Raw genomic sequence first — 23,872 nt, forward strand, 5'->3', positions numbered from 1 at the left:
ATGAGTTCACCTGCTTCCTGTGTATCAAGTGTTCTTTTTCCCATCTCCTCACACCTCCACCCACATCCACCCACCTCCCCAAACCTCCATGCACTCCTTCACCAACCTTCACATTCACCTCTACCCACCTACCCCCACACCTCCACAAACACACTTCTACATCTCCACACACACCTCTCCATACTTCCATCCACCTCCACACACTTTGATACACCTCCGCACACTTCCACAGACCTCCACACACCTCCATCCACCTTCATTCACCTCCACACTTCCCCCGACCTCCACACACTTCCATCCACTTCCACATAACCCACATACTTCCACCCGCCTCCACACATTTCCACACACCTCCACACAATTTCATCCACTTCCACACATTTCCACACACCTCCATCCACCTCCACACAATTCCACAGACCTCCATACATCTCTACACACTTCCACAAACCTCTACACACTTCCCCCCACCTCCACACACTTCCATCCACTTCCACATAACCCACATACCACACCTCCACACATTTCCACACACCTCCATCCACCTCCACACAATTCCACAGACCTCCATACATCTCTACATACTTCCACAAACCTCTACACACTTTCACACACCTCCACAGATCTCCATACATCTCTACACACTTCCATACAAACTCCAAAAGCTTTGTTGCAAATGGCAATGGAAATAAATAAATGCCTTCAAGTTTGAGAAAAATGCTTCAGAGGCAAGAACCCATAAAAGAATGGACATTCATTTCTACTAAGATGTTTTTCAAAGACTTTCTAGTATTGAAATATGGTTTATAAATTAATATAGGACAGAATGAGTTTGAAGAAAATTTTAAAAAGTAAGTACTTGTACAACTATCAGTAATTGGCTTGAATAATTTAACACAGACTGATCCTTGAAATGAATAACCAACTCAACATGAGATAATAGCTTACAATTGTATCTTCCATGTACATAGGCAAGAATTAAGATAAAGCACAAAGGACAAATTTAGTAAAAGGGACTTAGTACTCACTAAACATACATGGGAATAAAATAATCCATAAATATTAATGTCACTATGAATATGTTCTAAGACGTTAGATTTTAAAAGTATGCATTGGCCAACAATGAAGTTCTATAAAACAAATAGGATATTCCATAGTTCTTGTTAATCATCTTGAAAACAACCTAAGTTACAATAAAACTTTTGGAACTTAAAAGAGATGTATTTACCTGGTAAATGTTTTGGAAAACAGGAGAAAGGAATTATCAAAGACCAAGCAAAGATCCAAGCTAAAAGAAATCCAATCCACCAAGCACCCAACCACCGTGGATCATCCTCAGTGACATCAGAACTAGAAAGACAAAAAAAAAAAAAAAAAAAAAAGCCAAAATTAATTCAGTCTTAATTAGAGCTCAGTCATAACAATCAGATGTCTATAATTCAGGTGCAAAGGTTAGGCTGTTTTTAAAATTGTAATGAAGCCATCACAATGAGTCAGAAAATAGATAAGAGACATAGAGGTATAAATGAGGCTTAAGACTAATGCTTGGGGCTCCCAAAAGCCAGCTCACGCACCAGGGATAAATCCTGATCCCACTGCCAGGGGTGCTTAGAGACCAAGCTACACAAGCCTCACTTATGCAGAGGGCCTATGGTGGGACACCTTGCACAGCCTTGATGAAGGGGTGGGGCTTGGACCTGCCTCAATGGAATATGTTGGGTTTTGCTGAGTCCCCATGGGAGGCATTATCTTTTCAGAGTAGGGAACGGGGAGTATTTTGGAGGTGGGAAGGATGGGGGTGAGTGGGAGGAGGGATGAGAGGGGGTCTGGGGTTGGTATGTAAAATGAATAAAAAAATTTAATAAAAAAAGGAAAAGAATAGTGCTTTGGAAAGCATCATAAAGTGAGGGCTAAAGAGATGCCTTAGTGGTGAAGAGCATTTATTTCTTGCTCGTACAAAGAACCTGGGTTCAATTCACAGCAGCAATATGATGGCCCACAGCCACCTGTTAACTCAAGTTCCCAGGATCTGATGCCCTCATCTGGCCACTTCTGGTACTGCACACACAGATAGTGGACAGACAACTGTGCAGGCAGAACATTTATGCACAGAAAATAAAAATAAATAAATCTTTTATAAAACAGCAAATATGGAATGAAGGTTTAATGTATTCAATAGCAAATATAAACATGACAAATATTTTAAAACATACACAGAATTTCTATACATTATTTAGTTTTAGTTTTTTTTTTTTTTTTTTTTTTCATTTATTGCAGTAAACTAAATACATCTTACAGTAAATCACTGATCAATGTTAAAAGTTTCATATAGGCCGGGCAGTGGTGGCACACACCTGTAATCCCAGCACTCGGGAGGCAGAGGCAGGCAGATCTCTGTGAGTTCGAGGCCAGCCTGGTCTACAGAGCTAGTCCAGGACAGCCTCCAAAAGCTACAGAGAAACCCTGTCTTGAAAAACCAAGTTTCATATGGTATGCTTCAATGAACACTTTCTTTTTTTGTTTTTGTTTTTGTTTTTTGTTTTTGTCTTTTCAGACCTGAGGATTGAACCCAGGGCCTTGTCCTTGCTGGGCAAATGCTCTACCACTGAGCTAAATCCCCAACCCCTTTCTGGTTTTTGTTTTTTTTTTGTTTGTTTGTTTGTTTTTTGTTGTTGTTTGTTTGTTTTTTGGAACACTTTCTTTAAATTGTTATTCTGAAATGATTTATTAAATTTTTTATAATAGTTCTTCATATTCATATCAATAAGACCTTCCCCCAGACACGTTACTCTGTCAGTCTTTCTCCCATATTCAAATACCTGATTTTAAGAGCTAACAGTCCTACCCCAGGGACTACCCCTGGACACATTTTATATTGTCTGTAAGAGAAACCCAGAAGCAGCATCACAGAGACCAATCACACACACTAGGTCATCCATTCACTCCTTGCCATCATGTGAAGCACTGTGCAGGTGACTTCTGGTAGGGAAGTGGGAAGAAGGAGCCTCACATTGGGGCAGAAGCTTCTCTATTCAGGAGGAAAAGCCAATCCAAAGACAACAGGGAGTTCAAATCCAAAAGATGTACTGCAATTCATGTGTTCCCCCCTTACTAACCAGTGTGTGTATCTACCGCTGAATAGAACTATTTGGGGAACTGAATAGGATAACATGTAATATAAACTAACACAAATGTGCTGGGTAGAATGTAAGTATTGGATAAATAATGTTAAATATCTTGAGTACCTTGGTTATGAGAGCAATGGAGTGTCTTGTTTTTTAATAACATGGCCAGAGAACCTATTCTCATTCAGATACTTATAAGATAATTAATGTTAATTAATATTATCTGCAGCTAAATCTACAGATAAGCTAATCTTAATTGAATTATTATTCTGTTTTGTTTTTGCTTTATTTAGTTATTTATTTTTTAAGACAGGGTTTCTCTGTGTAATTTTGGTGCCTGTCCTGGATCTTGCTCTGTAGACCAGGTTGGCCTCAAACTCACAGAGATCTGCCTGGCTCTGCCTCCCAAGTGCTGGGATTAAAGGCATGTGCCACCACCACCTAGCTGAATTATTCTTGAATGACACAAATGGCATATAAAGTATATTTTTAAAAATCACCAGTGATTCTATTAGACATCCTTATTTAGTAATAAATATATTATTATGCTAAGAGATCCAGAAAGCAATGCAGGTGCATTAGGTGTTCATATAAAAATGTGTCCTTTGTTTTATTTCCTGAAATCCTCCATGATATTCTGAATGAGAAATGAGATCCACTTTACTGAAATAGAAGGAAAACTTAAAAGAAAAACAGATATTGCCTTACCTTTGTCCCATTTCAACATCAATGTACATTGTCAACAGCTTTCCACCCAACACATAGCCAATGGCAGGGCCTAAGATTGACATAGAGTATCCAATTCCTAGGAAAAGATTAAAGACATTAAGGAATAGTCATATAAACAGCTTTGTTCAACATTCTAACAACAGTGAAGAAATATATGTTATTAATGAAAATTCTTGATGACTAGACCTACATGAAAATTATAGAGATTTTAAAAAGTATATCATGTGAAAGGTATCATTTGGATAACAGTTATGTCAAGGAGTCTAAAAATAATGACTTACCATAAAAACCACTGGATTATAACAATAACAGTTAAACCCAGTAATTACAAATCTGTGTATGTAGCGTAACTGATGGCGAGGATCGTACATACACTGTTTTCCTTTTAGCAGTGATTATTGTTTACAACCTTGTGGAAGAAAACAAGGTGAGGTAAGGAGTCTCGCCACTCCGCATCCTCTTAGAAACCCTTCTTTATTTTACTGTGTCCCAGAATTTAACAACTAGAGATGCTGATAAATCTATTTGTTTTTGGTTTTGTTTTCCAAGACATGGTTTATCCATGTAAACCCTTGGCTGTCCTGGCACTCGCTCTGTGGACCAGGCTGGCCTCGAACTCACAGAGATCCACTGCCTCTGCCTCCCGAGCGCTGGGACTAAAGGCGTGCGCCACCGCCGCCTGGAGATAAGCCTATTCCTTAAAAGCAAGTCATTCATCCTTAGTCATGACTCCTAGTTAGCTGTCTCAATTTTACTAGCAATAGAGGTAAACAGTTTACTACTGGCTATTAGATATTTGTATTGTCGCCATATATAACAAAGCATTTGCAAAGTGAAATGTACTGTATGGGCACCTTCTAAACTTTTTTATTTGCTGCTAAACTTCTTACACACACACACACACACACACACACACACACACACACACACACACACACACTCAATGCCCTCAGTAAAATCCCCTGGGGTTTACACAGCCCACAATTGAGATGGAAGCAGCCGACCTGGTTCCACCTATTCATATAGGTCAGCATGTTCAGGACAGACCACAACCAAACCACGGTGCATCCTAGTAACCGACTTGGTAGAACAGTAAACAATTAAACAAAAATACAATCACATTTACCTAAATGAAATGCCCATGACATTACAGTTACCTTCATTTTGTTTGTTTGTTTTTTTTCTCCCTTAGTGATAGGGATGGAAACCATATGTTGCCCATTCTTCTCCAATTCCCCCTACACAGTGAACAAACAATAAATCAAAATGATGCGAAGAGGTCACTCACCTATATAGAGAGAAGATTTGTGTGTGGGCACAGAGTCATCAATAAAGGCTGTTCCCAGGGTGTAGAGTGGAGTTCCTCCAGTCCCAAGCAACAGTTGTCCCAGGACAAAGACATACAAGTAGTTAGACAGCAAAGAGGTTGAAGGCGCACATCTGGTGCCATTCCCTTCTGTTAAGCAAGTATCTTTAATGGAAGGAAAAAAATTGTGAATTTACAGTTTAGCCAAAACCTTCAATATCTACTTACAAATTACATTTGCCTAAGATATTTCTCCCAATTACTTCATTTTTGTTGCATTTAAAGTGGATAAAGGTACATATAAAAACAAACAATCCAAAAGGTAGATAAGTTACATGAGAAAATTTAGGGATTACTCTCATACCAAAATTGAGAATATCAAGAAATACTACTTGGGATTTGAATCTAAGAAGTTTGCAGACAACCAATTTAAGTATGTCGGTGATGATATGGGGCCAAAAATAAAAATAAAAGTAAAAAATGCAGTTACCGCTTCAGTCCAGAGCTCAGGATATAGGCTAATGGGCTCATGGAGATGTTGTGAAAGCACAAAATAGAAATAATAATTATAGGGCTGGAGAGACGGCTTAGCGGTTAAGAGCATTGATTGTTCTTCCAGAGGTGCTGAGTTCAATTCCCAGCAACCACATGGTGGCTCACAACCATCTGTAATGGATCAGATTCCTTATTCTGGTGTATATATATATAAATATATGAATAAATAAATCTTTTAAAAAAAGAAATAATAATTTTTAAAAACCTACTAGAAAATAAAACAGGCAAAGGGAAGTAAAGGCTGGAGGACTTACAAGGGGAACAATACACTTGACACGTATAGATAAATAAGAAAAATCTAAAACTCTAAGACTTTGTTTGGTGAGGGCTGGAGGGTTGACTCCATAGTAAATCAGCACTTGTTACTCAGGCAGAGGACCCAGGTTCAATGTGCAACTACCACGCGTCAGCTCACAAGGGTCCCTTTTAACCTCCACAGGCATCAGGCATGTATGTGGTACACAGACATACAGGCAGGCAAAAAAACACGGATACACAGAAAACAACAAAAATTTTTAAAATTTTCAAAAGACATAAAAGGTGAGACAGCAAGTTACAGATAGGAAAGTCATACAAAGGCAATCAAACAAATGTGTAATCAATTAGAATAAGAAAATATATACATATTCCAAACTAAATGAAGAGAGGTTTATAATGCCAAGGACATAGAGCAAGCATCACAGGGAATATGATGCAGGACTTTCCACCATGAAAGACCCTTGGAAAAAGTTAATGGGTTTAAAGTGAATAAACATTTCATTATATACAGTTTTGTTTTGTCTGTTCTTGTTTCCTTTTCTTTCTTTCTTTCTTTCCCTTCTTCTCCTCCTCCTCCCCACCACTCTCTTTTGAGACAGAGTTTCCCTGTATAGTTAGTCCTGATTGTTCCAGAACTCCATCAGGTGTCCAGGCTAACCTTGAACTCAGGGATCTGCCTGCCTCTGCCTCCTGAGTGCTGGGATTAAAGGCTATGGTGCACACTTTAATCCCAGCACTCGGGAGGCAGAGTCAGGTGGATCTCTGTGAGTTCGAGGCCAGCCTGGTCTACAAAGCGAGTTCTAGGAAAGGCACAAAGCTACACAGAGAAACCCTGTCTCGAAAAACAAACAAACAAACAAACAAACAAAAAGTGTGCACCACACTCAGCGTATAGTTTGATTTTTCTACAATTGTCTTTACTGTGTTATGTGATTTTTTTGGTTGAGAGAAAGAGAGAGAGAGAGAAGGGAGAGAAGGGAGAGAGGGAGGGGGGAGACCTAAGTCTCTTTTTGTTTGTTTTGGTTTTTCAAGACACAATTTCTCTGTGGAGTTTTTATCTTACTCTTATCTGACCCAAATATTACAAGACTGTCATCCCCTCCTGTAAGGATTAATCCATATGAGCCTACTCATCACCTGGCCAGAGCATCCTTGAAGAAAGGTGATACTTGTGAAGCAAAGCCCTTGGTCTGTGCAGTTACTTAGAGACCTCACTGCTAAGCCTGCCACTTCTTTCTCGGAGTTCTCTTGGAAGAAGCATAATGTTTCATATTCTTCTCTTCAGACACTGGCCCAAATCTGAAGCCCACTAGACTTGACACCTACAAGTTCTTACTCTCCCTGAAGATCACCCTGCCATTCAGCTGCAGTAACTTCCATAGCTGGACCTGCCTGCTTTCCTGGCGTCTACCAGAGCCAAGTCTCGGTCTTTGCTCTTCTACCTTCTTCCTCCTAGCAGTTTGCCTCCCGGGTTGCTCTTCTCTCATATTCTCATAGATGGTTCTTGAGTTTTCCCCTGAGTCCATTTGCAAATGGCTTGTATCAACAGGACTAAGAACCAGCAAATGAGACCCATGGTCCCCAAGTAACACAAAGATACATGACAGATGCTTTACAAGGTGAAAATGCTGATTGTAGTTATTACATATTGTACACACATATTTTCACTACGTTCCATTAATGTGTGACATTACATTACAGAAAAAAAAATGTAAGGGTTGGGGATTTAGCTCAGTGGTAGAGCGCTTGCCTAGCAAAGGCCCTGGGTTTGATCCTCAGCTCAAAAAAAGAAAAGAAAAAAATTAAAACAGAAAACAACGTGCAATTTAACAATAACCACAAGAGGGAGCCTCTATACCATTTATGAAGTCAGAAAACCAGTAGCGGTAAAATAAGTATGTCTTTTCTGTAAGGAAACAACCAGTGGCCAGTTCTATGTATTAATACTGGCAAAGTCCTCAGCATAAAGACACAAGTGAATCCACACATGTGTGCTCAGGCCAACCCTTACCACTGAAAACCCCATAAGCCCCCCATCCCCCACCCTTGCATGGGTCTGTAATTCCAGGCATTTGTCCTAACAACCTACAGGCAGGACACTGCTTTCCCCTAGGCTCACCTACTACAGGCAGGTGTGGAAAGGATGGCCACTGGCCATAAAACCACTCTCGCGGTCGAGTTTCTTATGAGGATTGGGGGAGGAAAGCTCTGGAGAAGCCTGAAGAGGATCATTATAGAAAGAAACCAGACTCCTTAATTACTGCAGCAGGTGTATCAAGATAACTAACTTAGACCAAAGCAGCCCCACTTCCTCATTCTTTGACTTGTTTGCTTGCTTGAACATATTAGTGTGTGTGTGTGTGTGTGTGTGTGTGTGTGTGTGTGTGTTTTCCTCCTCTGTCTCAGCTTTCCACCTCCTAACCAGAACTCTAAGGAAGGAGAAACACTACTATATTTGCTTACATCTGACCATCCCCAAGTCACCGTAGGATCTTCTGGCCTGGGGAACTTAATTCATTCTTTAGTTCCACTCCTGAAATCCCTTAACTTATCTTGTTACTAGTAATTCAGACTCCTATAAAATGTGATAAACAAAAATAATCTCTGATCTTCTGTGTGTAGTTCCCTCTAAGCACCTCGCTCAAGACCAAGACCTTTTCCACTAAGGCAGCTGGTGAAGGAAGACCTAGAAAAGATACAGGAACAATGCTGTCTTCCTGAAGCTAGGGAGCCACACTTCCACATTCATGTGGACAGGCTCTGCCTGAAACTGAAGAGATGCAGGTTGCCCGCAGGGCATCCCTATACTGTCTGCAACAGAAGAGGTGCAGGGTGCCCACAGAGGATCCCTATACTGTATCACTTCTAAAATATGGAAGGTAGAGTGAGAAGCACATACACAAAGAATCCCATAGATGCCTCAGCAGACTGCCTTTGTGGGAATCAAAATCTGAGAGCCTTTGTCTGCATAGACCACCTGCCTGGGATGGCAGCCTGGCCAGCACCTCCTCAAAGAACTTAACCCTAACTTGGCCCTAACCTGGACCATGAAGGGATTTTTCAAAAGAGATGCCACTGCATCTACAGAAGGATGCTATTTAAAAAAAAAAAAATTAACACTGAGGAGGTTGTCCTCACAATTCATAGAGCAGATAAAAAATGTGAAAGCATTTCATCATGAAATGAAGCAGTTGGAGCAAATATTGAATGTAAAAGACAGCAATGCAGAAACAAGGCATCAGAAGAAATGTGAAGGGGGAGCTACCTGTGCTGGCTGGACCAGGAAAGGGAAATTGAAAACCCCACAGAAAGTGGCACAGAGTGGAGCATGGCAAACAGGAAGGGACATGTGGCTGAAAGGGGAATCCCGTGCAACTAGACCACAAAAGCAGGGGGAAAAAAAAAGAGGAGTTAGGAATTTAGCTCAGTGGTAGAGCACTTGCCTAGCAAGCACAAGGCCCTGGGTTCCATCCTCAGCTCAAAAAAAAAAAAAAAAAGACACAGGAAATGTATGTGAGCAAAGTAGATGGTGCCCTGAAACAATAAGACAAAACACCCAAAGACCCAATTTAAGAAAATGACATTCAAATTAACAAATAAGAATTTCAATATATAGATTTCATTTCTTTTTTGAGTAGGTGTTTAGGAGATATATCGCTGAACTACAGCAATGTTAATTAATTTCAACATGCAGGCATGTTTGGACTACTGCAATTTTGCACAGCATACCTGCACATTGCATGTCATGAGTCATAAGAACTAAGCAATTTCTGGAGACAACAGTGGAAAAAAGTTGTTGGGTATTTGTGCCTCCATTCTTATAATGTAACCAGTGAATTAAGATTATAATCTGGCCGGGCGATGGTGGCGCACACCTTTAATCCCAGCACTTGGGAGGCAGAGCCAGGCGGATCTTTGTGAGTTCCAGGCCAGCCTGGGCTACCAAGTGAGTACCAGGAAAAAGGCACAAAGCTACACAGAGAAACCTTGTCTCGAAAAACCAAAAAAAAAAAATATATATATAATCTGATAAAGTTCCATGATATAGTCTCTTCATGTACTCAACTATTTTTTGGTCTCCACTAATATTCAACATCTTATTGGACATACTTTGGAAAAAAATATTAGTGAGAAGTGTAACACTATAAGTGAGAAGTGTAACACTATAAGTAAAAAAAAAAAAAATCCAAGATAATTTAATTATTTCAATGGAGCTTGTCTATAGATGCATTTAATTCTTGGCATGAGTATATACAGAATTATCTAATACTTTAAATTATTTCCTGCATATGTTGTTTTAAACCCATTGAATTCAAGACACCAGGCTATTTTTATTTTTATTATTATTATGCATGTGAGTGTGTGTGTTGTGTGTTTGTGTTATATACACATTTAGGACACATGGAAAGTGGGGATGCATAGGAAAGCCATAGAGGACATCAAGTGACCTGCTCACCACTCTGCACCTTATTCCCTCAAAACAGGATTTCTTACTGAATCTGGAACTAGATTTGGCAATCAGGAAATCCCAGCAATTGTTCTGTCTCCAACTCCCATGGCATTAGGATAAAAAGACCAATGAATGACCACATCTTGCTTTTTACAAGTGATGGGATTTGGACTCGGGTCCTCATGCTTGTGTAGGAAGTGTTCTTCTTCAATGGCTAGTCCAAGGCAATGTTATTATCCAAAACTCATTATCAGGACTGGGACTACAGTATGGTGGAATGTTTGTCTAGCATCCTCAAAGCCCTTGGTTCAATTTTCAGCATTGGAAAAAAATGTTTGTTATTTTATCTGGTAGAAATGCCTTGAAATTCCCATCGCAAATTATTGAAGTGACCCACACAGGTTTCTGTTTTAATTACAAGGCCCCAAAGTACAGGCCAGTGCAGCCTGTCATACAAAAAGAAACGAAAGGTTGGTATTGCACCAAGCAGACAAAACTGCTTTCACTCATTTCCTCATGAAAACCTTCCAGGAACTGCCTACATCCACCTGTGCTGCAAAAAAACATAGCCATCCTCTGGCAAAGAACTTTGAGGTATGTCCCATCCCACTAAGACCTGGTAGGCATATATATCCAAAGTCTAATCAATGCCTAAAGACTGAGAGGGTGTTTTCAGACTCCAAGCAATACTAAGTGGTGTGCTTCTAACATAGTGTGCAATGCAAATAATGGATACTATCATGGGGTCCAGATGCTAAGTCCTAGAAATTTAACTCCTATTGTAGAACTTAAATGACTTCTGGTTTGTCCTTCATCTTCTGGCATGCATACATGTTACTAGTTGTTTTCAGTACATCAAATCCAATTTGCATAATGCTATCAATACGAAAGACCAGCATGGCATTCTGTGGGCTAATGAAATGTTCACATCTTTGGAACTATTGCTACTAGAGGCCAAATAATTGTTAGCTCTGGAGGGATCTCCTATACATTGCATGATGCTGAGATCTGTCACTGATCCTCCTCTAGAGATAGCAGAACCATCTTCTGCTCTAATAGCTATAATCAAAAATGTCTGCAGACATGGCTAATTGTCTACAGCAGAATTTTATGGCAAAAAAGAAACCAGGATGATTAAAATAATACTGGGGTAAGGATGATGTTTGTTGGCTGGTGACTGATGACCTGACTTCAATCCCAAGAAACAATGTAGTTAGTAGAACTGACTGCAGCAAGCTGTTCTCCGGCCTCCACAAGCAAGCAATGCCCTGTACACTCAAAATAAATAAATAAAACATAACAAACAACTTAAAGAACAAAAGTATTATTTTTTTTAAAAGGGTGATGACATGGGCCTATGAGGATGCTGGACAAAAGTCTATCAAATTGTGCAAACAGGAAAATTATATACTATGTGAATTATCTGTCAATAAAGATCTTATATTAAAAAAAAAAGGTGATGACAGTGTGATTGTATTGTGCTGTGGGATGTTCTATATGTTAAGTGTGTTGCTCTGGTTGATTAATAAATAAAACACTGATTGGCCAGTAGCCAGGAAGGAAGTATAGGTGGGATAAGGAGAAGGGGAAATTCTGGGAAGTAGAAGGCTGAGGCAGAGAGATGCTGCCAGCTGCCACCATGAAAAGCGAGATGTAAGGTATCGGTAAGCCACGAGCCATGTGGAAACTTATAAACTAATAGTTATGGGTTAATTTAAGATATAAGAACAAGATAACAAGAAGCCTGCTTCAGCCATACAGTTTGTAAGCAATATAAGTCTCTGTGTGTTTACTCTGTTGGGTCTAACCTGCTGTGGAACTGGTGAGTGAGAGAAATTTGTCCTGACTGTGGGCCAGACAGGACTGGAGAAAACTCCAGCTACAGTATTGCTCTACAGAAAAGCAAACCACCCTGTCTTTGTAAATAACAAGTTAAAAGAAAACAAGTAGTACCAAAAACTGTACCAGGTGTCTAAGAGGGCATGAAAGAGTTCCAGAAAAGATACCAACTCTGGGGCTGGAGCTGGACCTGCAACAAGTACCACCGACCACCTGCCTGTGCTCGAGGTGATTGACAGTTGTTCTCCATTACTTTGTCCTGAGTTTGCACTGCACAAATATGTGGTAAAGAGAGATAATGTTTTCAGAATCATTCCTACATCTTTCAAATCTTTGATGGGGTGACTGAGTTATTTATTCCCCCGAGGATATATAGTCTGGTTGTAAACAGTCTGAATGTTTCTATTCCTTCTTAGCAGCTTCAAAACGAAAACGTTTCAGAACTTTCTGAGATAGATCTGGGAGACTCAACATATCCTACAATTCTAGTCCTTCAAAAAGATCTGCCTTCTCCATAGTTTAAGGACTCTGGGTCCACAAACTAGCTTAGGCTTCCAATGTTATAAAACATTAAGAATCTACTATATAGGGGTTGGGGATTTAGCTCAGTGGTAGAGCCCTGGGTTCAGTCCTCAGCTCTGGAAAAAAAAAAGAATCTACTATATAAAAAATTCAGATTTGTTTTTTGTCATCAGAATTACAATTTTTCTACTTAGATATTTACTCCACTCCTTGCAACCTATGTGGGAACTTTGCTTCTAAAGGTTGACATCATTTTGTATCTAAGGTCACAGTGGGCAGACAATGAGCATTTAGCACAATGAGCATTCAGTAGCACTTTTGTGAATTTATTTTTGAAAAGCAATGTTTATTCTAAGAATACACTTTTAAATGAGACTTTATAGCAAAGGCCTTATGAGTTTATTCTATTTTTTAAACATTTATAAAACCATATAAACTTTAACCCCTGAGAAACATAAGCCATTATGACTCCTGCATTGCTAAAAGACTGATCCAGAAATAGCAGAAATGATACAAGAGTCAAACATAATAATTGACAAATTTGTATGAACTAAACATTAGAACAACATTTAAAAAAATGATATAAATGCAAAAAAGTCAGAATATGTTTAGACACAAAATGCAATTATAAACAATACATGGCGAATATACCAATTTAAAAAAAAAGTCTGTTCTTGGGCCTAGTGAACTCATCTTCTAGCAAATACCTTTAGCAGATGAAATACTACAAGAAGTAATTCAGCACTGCTGAAGTCAAAACACCCGCAGTCACAAAGGCCAGAGAAGGTAAACTATAACCCCATTCCAGCCCCTGGACTGCTTTTATATGTAGGAGTTGATTGAAACACAATACGCCCACTTTTTTAATGTGTTGCTAGGTCCACTTTCTTGAGACAACAACAATGTTAAGCAATTGTAACAGACTGAATAGACCTAAGGCTTATAGAAAACATTTGCTGACCTCTTACACTACAATGTGGTTGTTCAAGAACTGTGTCTCTTTGTCTACTTCTGCAGTGCATGTGTTATGAAAATAACTATGTTTTGCTCTTGATTATAGAAAGATTAAAAACAAACACAATGGACAGGAGTAAAGATTAAACTTTGTGGAGCAAACATCAACTTCAGCAATTACCAGTCCAAGTCCAATCTTGTTGTGTGTTGACTTTGAAAAAATCTAAAGCACCACATTACTCAAAGTTAGCATTTCATTACATGGTTGGCTGAATTGTTTATTATCCAAAAAATATTTGCTGTTCCCCTAGGAAAATAAATTTCATTACTCCATTGATGCTAGGACTAGCGTATATAGCATTTAACATGTCAGTTGCTTTACACAGTAAAATGTGGAGGTGAGCTAAGTCACTTCAGGACAATTGAATTGAGAGCCTAAGACTGACTGGTCATTTCTTTCTTCTACAATTTACAGGATGTAATAAAGTTCCTTACCAACCTCAACCTTCAGATAAAGATGGCTAGACTTCAGCTGTTACTCATTAATGAAAAACACACAGAGTAAATTTGAAATAGGCATGATTAGAGCCATCTCGGGGTTGTTGCTAATACATAAGCCAATGTATCTGTAGATTACAGGTCCTTCATTCAGTCACACCATAAATACATTCAAAGAGTTACATTTTACCAATGTTACAAAATGCTAGGGATGAAATGATAAAGCAGACAGAGGATTTCTTCCGTGAAGATAATATACACATGCTCTCACCCATTTCCCCTCAAATACAATAAAAGTCATTGTATATAATAAAAGCAATTAGGACAGCCAAGGCTACATAAAGAAACCCTGTCTCAAAAAACCCAAGTAATAATTGTTGTGGGATAATTGTACACTGTATGAAGATGTACTATTGTGATTGGTTTAATAGCTGTGAAAAAGAAAGGCAGATTTTCCAGTGAGACATGGAACTACAAGATGGAAGAGAGGTATATGACACAACGTAGACTAATATAAATGGGTTAATTTAAGTTATAAGAGCTAGTTGATAAAAGCCTAAGATAAGGCCAAGCTTTCATAATTACTAAGAAGTCTCCATGTCATTATTTGGTAGCTGGCTGGTGGGACAGAGAAAGACTCATTACATAGAGTGTTCAACGTGGGGGACATATTTCCACATAGGACCTGAGAAAGCTTTAAAAAATGTTCCCAGCACAAACACAAGGCCAGTTGCTGCTTCCTAGTCACAGCATCTCTCAGGCAGGCTGTGGTGTACAGAGACATGGCTCCCAGCCACTGCCTGTAGGCTTGAGCCAGCCAGCACCATGTGCAGAGCTCCGTGGCAGGCTTAAGTTTTGGCTCATGTGGTCAGAGAAGGTTGTAGGTTCACAGTAAAGTGAACCAGACCAAGAAAATCTTTAAACAGATACAGTAAAAAATGGATATAGACAGCCATAGAAAAAATAGTTTAAAAATAACAAAGTCTTGAAAAGAGAATAGAATCATGTATATGTATATATCATATGTAGATATATACATATCATATCATAATAGAATCATATCAAAACACACATACACATACATACATACACACACACACACACACACACACACACACACACACACACACACACACATATACAATTCCCACATAAGTATGAGAAATGCACAGGGCCATCTAGATCCTGTATGGTGCTTTATTAACTTTGAAGTTTTTGAATGCTGATGAGCAAACAGCATCTGCTGAGAGAAATTGGATTGTGGAAGGGACTGTTGAATTAAACCAGTCTATATACTTTAGATGTCTAGGCTTCAGTATGGAAATTAGGAAATGTGTTGCAGAGGTTATGCCTTTGTTTACACAGGAAACTAAAAGCTATAGATTCCTTCACAGTTAATAGAGATCAGATTTGACCAGGGGAGACCTCCTGAGGATCTTGGCTATAGATATGAGAAAGGACTACAGGACAGATGATGTGTATGCTGATCCCTGTGCATGGGAACAGCTCTGAGACTGGATGAAACATGATAAATCTTATTGGCTACAGAATCACAGTGACTTATTATATGCCATCATTTCATATGGCATAGATAGAGATTTGGTTATACAGTCCAAATGGACTTATAAAGTTGACAGATGCCTTTTACCTGCTCAAACATAAGAGAGAAAATCATTTTTAGCTGACTTGTACACACTACACATTCCATACTTGTATTAATGCAGATATGTATGTTAACTTTAAAAGCTTGTGTGTTATCAGAACAAAAGGACCAGACACCAATGAAGACAAGTAGCCCGGGTGATCCAGCCACTCAGAATGCCTCTGATGAAGTTTCCTCAAAATTCTGCATCCAGAACTACTTCAAAGTTGCTAGGTGAAAGGGCCTAGCCTCACAGACTACACTCACCAGGACTTCAGATAAGCCCTACACTTTCCCATCACAGCAGAGACTAGACAACAAATGATACAGTTATCTCTCCCAGGATTTGACCATTATCCCAATTTTCTCAGGGTCCCCAAAAGATGCTGCCACCCACAGACAACAAGAAGCAGTCTAGAAAACATGACATCCACATTCCCAAGATGTGTGGCTGGTAGTTTCTGGTCATTTGGTAGATGTTAATCATCATTTAGAGGGGTTATTTGAAAGTTAATGATCATGATAAAAAAAACAAAAAACAACTAAGCAAGGGAGGTTAAACTCAAATATTTCTTTCTGAAAAAGAAAGACAATATAGAAATTATAGGATAAAAGAGTAGATTATTGAATCTACTTTAAACTAAAAAGCAACTTTTTTTTGTTTTGTTTTGTTTTTTTGTTTTTTCGAGACAGAGTTTCTCTGTAACTTTGGAGGCTGTCCTGGAGCTCACTTTGTAGACCAGGCTTGCCTCAAACTCACAGAGATCTGCCTGCCTCTGCCTCCCAAGTGCTGGGATTACAGGCATGCGCCACCACCGCCAGGCTTAAAAAGCAACTATTAATCTCAAATATTTTACATTAGTATGGATTTTTGTATATTGATACAATCTTAAAATTATTTTTGTCAGAACATACTCTATATATGTTTCTACTCTTGTTTAAGGTATTTTTGTAAAATGATACAAATTTAAGGTTATTTTTGCTATACTGTATATATGTTTCTACCCTTGTTTAAGGTATTGTGCCTATGCAGCTCATTTAAAAATGTATTGTATAATTAAGAAACATAGGTTAGTCATCTGCAAGTCAAAATTGTAGTCATGTTAGGTATGTTTTCAAGGTTAAACAAATATATTTTAGATAGTAGCTGATCTTCAAACACTTCAGAGACCTACAAAATATGGCATTTAAGATGTTTTAGCCAGGAGGTGGTGGCGCACGCCTGTAATCCCAGCACTAGGGAGGCAGAGCCAGGTGGATCTCTGTGAGTTCAAGGCCAACCTGGGCTACCAAGTGAGTTCTAGGAAAGGCACAAAGCTACACAGAGAAACCCTGTCTTGGGGAAAAAAAAAAAGATGTTTTAATAACCTAAGGCTTTTCATGACAATGAGACATGTCTCTTCCTGGCAGTACCAATTTACTTCAAAAAAGGATGATGGGCATCAAAGAACTTCCATGTGGAGCTGCTTTCATTGTGGCAAAGTTATCCACTGGGCAAGAAAATGCACTTGCCTCAACTGTTGACAGTGTGCTTTTCAAACTGGACATGCAGAACACAAAATAAAATGACAGCCGAAATTTACTGAGATGAGGTAGGGGAGTCCTTCAAAATTCCTCTTTCACAGAAGTTTGTTAGATACTCTAGGCCTATAGGCCAAAGATGGATGCCCTAACATTGCGAAAGAACCTTGAGGTAACTGTCCAGTCAGCCAGATGTCTCTGTCATTTCTTAGTGTGGGAAGTTGTTTGCCTTGTACTTCCTGTTTAATCAAGTAACATTATATCCTTTCAGGTCTCTGATGGGGTTGAAGATTAGATAGCTAGCTTTAGTTATAGTTTTCTGTAGTTTTGATAGAAAGTAAATCAGGCACAATACTTTGGACTCACCAAGATAGGATAGATAATGGAGTATTTTCTTTGAATTTGCAAAATACAAATGGATTGAACATTGTAAATGTAATTCTTACTGGATAATTGTTTTTATTGTATATAGTTTTACTGTATTAGAGTTGAAACCTTTCCTTTTTATTTAGACAAAAAGGGGGAAGTGTTGTGGAATACTTGTATACTGTGTGAAGATGTATTGCTGTGATTGGTGTAATAAAAAGCTGAATGGCCACTAGCTAGGCAGGGAGTATAGGTAGGACTTCTAGGCAGAGGAAGAATGCTGGAAAGAAGAAAGGCAGAGTCACTAGTGAGACACAGAAAAAATAGGAGCTAAAAGATGGAAGAGAAAAAAAAAGAGAAAACAAGAAAAAAAAAGATGGAAGAGAGACAATGTCATATGGCAGAATGTAGATTAATATAAGTGGGTTAATTTAAGTTATAAGAGCGAGTTGAGACAAGCCTAAGCCAAGGCCAAGCTTTCACAATTAATAAGAAGTCTCCATGTCATTATTGTGAGCTGGCTGCTGAGATAAAGACTCATTACTACTATTACTACTTCTACTACTACTACTACTAAACAATTATAAGAAGACTCTGAGGGTTGGGGATTTAGCTCAGTAGTAGAGGGCCATGGGTTCGGTTCTCAGCTCCAAAAAAAAAGACTCTGAGGCTGAAGACCAACTGGCTAATGATATTGATTGTCCAAGAAATGACATGAGAGTGGTTCCTTTGATGTTATTTTTGCTTTCTTTATCACAACTTTGGAACAAAACCCAGAGGACAAAGGAAACTAAGAGCAATTGTCCTCCAGCAAGGTCAAGAGTCCCACTCCCGAGGCTAATTGGTGCCACACAGGTGGCTGAGATGTCCATTATCTAGTACTGCTTCATCCATCTCCTTTGCTTCTATGGGAGCAAAAGAGGAAGCCCTACATAGCAAAGTCAGGATGTTCTGCATAGTCAGCGAGAACAAGGCCAGCACACCCTCTCTATGTCAGTAGAATCACTCTTATTGCTCAGAAAGCATGTTCTCAGTAGTGTTCTGTATAGATCCTGAGCATCCACTCAACAAGGAACCTCTTTCCATCATAGGTGTTAGTAAAGGCCAATAGGGATCCTGGACTTCTTCATCTGGTAATAATAATAGAGCACCACCTACACCATCTTGAGCCCATTAGAGTCTTGCAAAAGCCAGAAGCTAAATCAGAAAGAAGTGTAAACAAGCAAAAGTTGAGAGATGGGCATGCAAGATGATCTCCACAAGTCTGAAGCCACCCAGATGTACACAGGGAGGAGCAGGCTAGCCAAGGCTAGAGAGAGACTCTCTCTCTCTCTCTCACTCACACACACACACACACACACACACACACACACACACACACACAGGAGAGACTTTCAATATCAAAAAATCAAATGATTTCATAACAGACTGTAAAGACAACAAAGAATAGGGAATTAAAGAAGAGTTTGTTATTATACATAAATCTGAAATTGTGGGTGAAATGGATCAGTCCCACAAAAGGGACAAGACAAAGGGAACATTTGAATATCCCTGTAGCTGCCAGGGAAATGAACATTTGGGAGGAGAGGACAAAAAAAAAAAAACTGAAAAAGTCTCAATCGAAAATCTGAATGGTATGATGGTTTTACCTAGTGAATTCTAATACACATATTAAAAATTCAAATCAATTCTAAATATCAGGAGGCAAAGCCAGGTGGATCACCATGAATTTGGGGCCATCCCAGCCTACTCATAGAGATCCTGTTTCTATTCCCCTGAAACAAAAAGCAATTCTAGATATTTTTTTCCCTAAAATACAAGGGCACTTTCAAATGAACCCAATGCTTCTCTGAAATTACAACCAAACAGACAGGAAATAAAGGAAAATAGCATATCTTATAAATAGAAATAAAAATGTTCTTGACAAAATATTACTAAATAGAGCCAGACAGTAGTGGTACACAGCTTTAATCCCAACATTCAGGAGGCAGAGGCAGTCAGATTTCTGAGTTAAAAGCCAGCCTTATCTACAAAGCAAGTTCCAGGACAACCAGAACTACACAGAGAAAAGCCTGTCTCAAAAACAAAACAAAACAAAATTACTAACTAGAACTTAGAAGTACATTGTACAAATTACATATAATTACCAACTAAAATTTGCCCTTGGATGAAATGTTGGCATAATATTCAAAAATAAAATGAGAATATTTTTCACTACTCTTACTCAAATTAATCAGGACATTCTAACCAGTTTAGTCAAGCAAGAAAAGAAAGTTAAAAAAGAAGTATTTTAAAATACCACCTTACACCTGTCAGAGTGGCTATGATCAAAAACACTAATAACAGTCTATGTTGGAGAGGATGAGGAGCAAAGGGAACACTCCTCCACTGTTAGGAGTGCAAACTTGTATTACCACTGTGGAAAATCAGTATGGTAGTTTCTCAGAAAATTGGGAATCAATCTACCTCAAGACCCAGCCATACCACTCTTGGGCGTATACCCAAGGAATGCTCAATCATACCACAAAGATACATGCTCAACTATGTTCATGGCAGCATTATTTGTAATAGCCAGAACCTGGAAACAACCTAGATGCCCGTCAACTGAAGAATGGATTAAGAAAATGTGATGCATATACACAATTGAGTACTATTCAGCAGAGAAAAACAATGACAGCATGAAATTTGCAGGCAAATGGATGGAACTAGAAAAAATCATCCTGAGTGAGGTAACTCAAACCCAGAAGGACAAACATAGTATGTACTCATTCATAAGTGGATGCTAGATATAAAGCAAAGAACAATTAGACTGCAACCCACAGAACCAGGGAGGCTACATAGCCAGGGGGACCCTAGGATGACTGTGCCTTATAAGTTTTGGTTTTACTCAATTATTGTGCAAGCCTCAGTGAAACATTTCACTATTAGGATAAGAATTTGTACTGTATCAAACTGATAATAGAAAAATAAAAATGAAAAAAAAAGACAAAACTATCAATCAATATTTACAGAAGGCAGAGTCTGTATAGGAAACACTAAAGAGTCCAAAAAGTAAGTTCAATAAGTAAAAAATAAGGTCAATAAATTCACAAGGTACAAGATAAAATATAAAATTTATTATGCTTCTATTTACTAGAAACCAACACAGACAGTAAAATTCAAAGTAGGATGCTACTTAAGTAATCCCTTCCAAAGACAAAAGAACTTATTTCTGCATGAGTCTAACAAAACAAGTACATCCTTTTCATGCTGAAGTTAAGAGACTGATGGAAAACTATTTTAAAAATTAGTTTGCTCAGGGCTGGAGAGATGGCTCAGATGTTAAGAGCACTGTCCGCTCTCCCAAAGGTCCTGAGTTCAATTCCCAGCAACCACATGGTGGCTCACAACCATCTGTAATGAGATCTGGTGCTCCCTTCTGGTTGGCAGGGATACATGCAGAAAGAATACTGTATACATTATAAATAAATAAATCTTTTTTAAAAAAGAAAAAATTAGTTTGCTCTCTATTACAGTGATAAAGAAGCCACAACCAAAAACAACTTGAGGGAGAAAATGGGATTATTTCACTTTACAGTTTAGCGTGAACAGAAATCTGGGGAGGAACTCAAGGCAAGACCTTTGAGGTGGGAGCTGCAGCAGAGACCATGGAGGAATACTGCTCACCACCTTGATTTGCTCGGCTTGTTCTGCCTGCCATCTTATGCCTCCCAGGACCACTTGCCAACAAGTCTGTCTGACAGAGGCATTTTCTCAATTGAAGTGTTCTCTCCCTGATTCACAATAGAGTAAAACATATGTATAATAATTACTATGAACTTAACCAAGGAGATGTAAGACCTCAACAATGAAAACTTTAAGTACCAATAAAGGAACTAAAGAATAGACTAGAAGATAGAAAGTCTTCCCATGCTCACAGATCAGTAGAATTAATATTGTGAAAATGGTTCATTTGCCAAAACCAATCTACAGATTCAGTCAAATCTTACTCAAAATTCCTATAATCATTTCCACCAAAACAGAAAAATCAATTCCAAAATTCATATAGAAACACAAAAGACTCTGGATAGTCAGTCAAACTGAGCAAAATATGGTCAAAGATACCATAGTTATTGATTTCAAGACAGAATCATGAAAACAAAAACAGCAATATACTGGCACAAAAAATGGACACGTGAATGGAACAAAGGACCCAGAAATAAATCTGTACACAGCCACTTGATTTTTTAACCAAACTGCCAAAAACATACAATGGACAATACTTTTCAATTAAATTTGCTGGGAAAATTGAATAACCACATTCAAGGAATCTCTCGGCATGCACAAGGAATGCATTCAAAATGGATGGAAGAAAACAGGGAAAGCACTTTAAGGTATAGATATAGATATAGGCTTTCTGAAGCCGAGCGGTGGTGGCGCACGCCTTTGATCCCAGCACTCAGGAGGCAGAGCCAGGTGGATCTCTGTGAGCTGGAGGCCAGCCTGGTCTACAAAGCGAGTTCCCGGAAAGGCGCAAAACAACACAGAGAAACCCTGTCTCGAAAAACAAAACAAAACAAATACAAATACAAAAAAAAAGAAAAAAAAAGATGTAGGCTTTCTGAAGAAACCTCCAAGAATTGACACATGGGAATGCAGGAAATTAAGAATCTACACACAATTAACAGAGTCAGGTAACAACCTACAGAGCAGGAGAAAAATCCTTGTCAGTTTCACATCTGTCAGATGATGACCTTCTAGACTATGTAATCAACTCAAAAAATAAATTCAAAACTCCAAACAACCCAGTTTATAAATGAACTAATGAAACAGCTGTTGCTCGCAAGACAAACCACACTTTAAAACCTGTTCAACAACCTTATTCGCCAAGAAATGCCAATTAAAGCCAAACTGAAAATCTGTCTTTCCCTGAACATAATGTCTAAGTATCAAGATAAGGAATATAACAAATGCTGATAAGGGGGAAGAGAAAGGGAACCTTTCTATACTGCTGGGGAATGTAGCACCAAAATCAGTGTGGAGTTCCTCACAAAACTAAAAGTAGTACTACAATGCAGTCCAGCTAGGACACTCCTGGGTATATGCTACAAGTATTCTGGAGCAATACACCACAGTCATATGTACCCATCCATGCATATTTCAGTATTGTTTTTAAGAACCAAGTCGTAGAGTCAGCTCAAGTGGTCATCAACGGATGAATAGATAAAGAAAATGTGATATACATGCACAGTGAAGACATATAGTCTAATTTTTGTTACATTTATTTGTGTTTGCATATATGTGGGTGGCTACAGGCATGGTATGATGCATAAGTACAAATCAAAGAACAACTTGTGAAGGCAATTCTTTCTATTGGTCGTGTGGATTTTAGGGGTGGAGCCCAGGTCACTCTTGGGGTCAAGTACCTTTACCTGCTGAACCATCTCACCAGTCCATAGGAGAGTTTTATTCAGCTATAAACAAGCTTTAGCTAGAATCTTTTAAACCAGAACCATAGAAAGTAATAAGAACTTAATAAAGGGGGGTTGATTCAATAAATTACCTATAAAATTAAGTAATATAAAAATAATATTCTATAGACCCTCTATTAAAAGCAAAGATCCTCAACATACATTAAAAGTAAAACATGTTTATATCCATAGGTTCAACCGCTTGTTTTATTAAAGTGGATTTTAAGTACATATGCATAGATGTGTATATGGATGCATAGATGTGTATATGGATGTGGTATAATGATGACTTGGTGTTAGGGAAGAGTGTATGCAAGTGCAAGGGTAGCATTGAGGACTATACACTGCACTGTGATTATTTTTGAACACGTACATTCTGAAAGACTGAACAATCTTAAATTAATAGTGGGTAACCTAGGTAATGCTATCTTAAGATATACTTCCTTTTTAATTTTGTTTTTATTAGTTTGTCATTTTTCTGAAAGTCTTAGAAAATCCTATTACTATGTTTAAAATCAGAGAATGGAGATTGCCTACTAAGAACGCAACATTCAACTGTGTTTATAGGTGGATCCAATTATCTGAGCTACACTAGGTAATTCTTCTCTTGTGTCTTAACATGAAACCTTGGGGAGCTATCTAACCTTTGCTAATGTG

At 38.5% G+C, this 23,872-nt stretch overlaps 1 protein-coding gene across 1 annotated transcript in view; it reads right to left on the reverse strand.

Annotated features, from left to right (window-relative positions):
* Positions 1-23,872, reverse strand: part of Slco4c1 (solute carrier organic anion transporter family member 4C1) — a 59,474-nt gene that overhangs the window by 22,424 nt on the left and 13,178 nt on the right. Inside the window, exons 3-5 of the mRNA XM_036173710.1 lie at positions 5,143-5,325; positions 3,834-3,930; positions 1,229-1,350 (exon numbers count right to left, since the gene is read on the reverse strand). Of these exons, the coding sequence (XP_036029603.1) occupies positions 1,229-1,350; positions 3,834-3,930; positions 5,143-5,325 (402 nt within the window). The remainder of the gene's footprint in view (positions 1-1,228; positions 1,351-3,833; positions 3,931-5,142; positions 5,326-23,872) is intronic.

This window comes from Onychomys torridus, chromosome 23, assembly GCF_903995425.1.
Source record: "Onychomys torridus chromosome 23, mOncTor1.1, whole genome shotgun sequence".
Classification (NCBI taxonomy): Eukaryota; Metazoa; Chordata; class Mammalia; order Rodentia; family Cricetidae; genus Onychomys; species Onychomys torridus.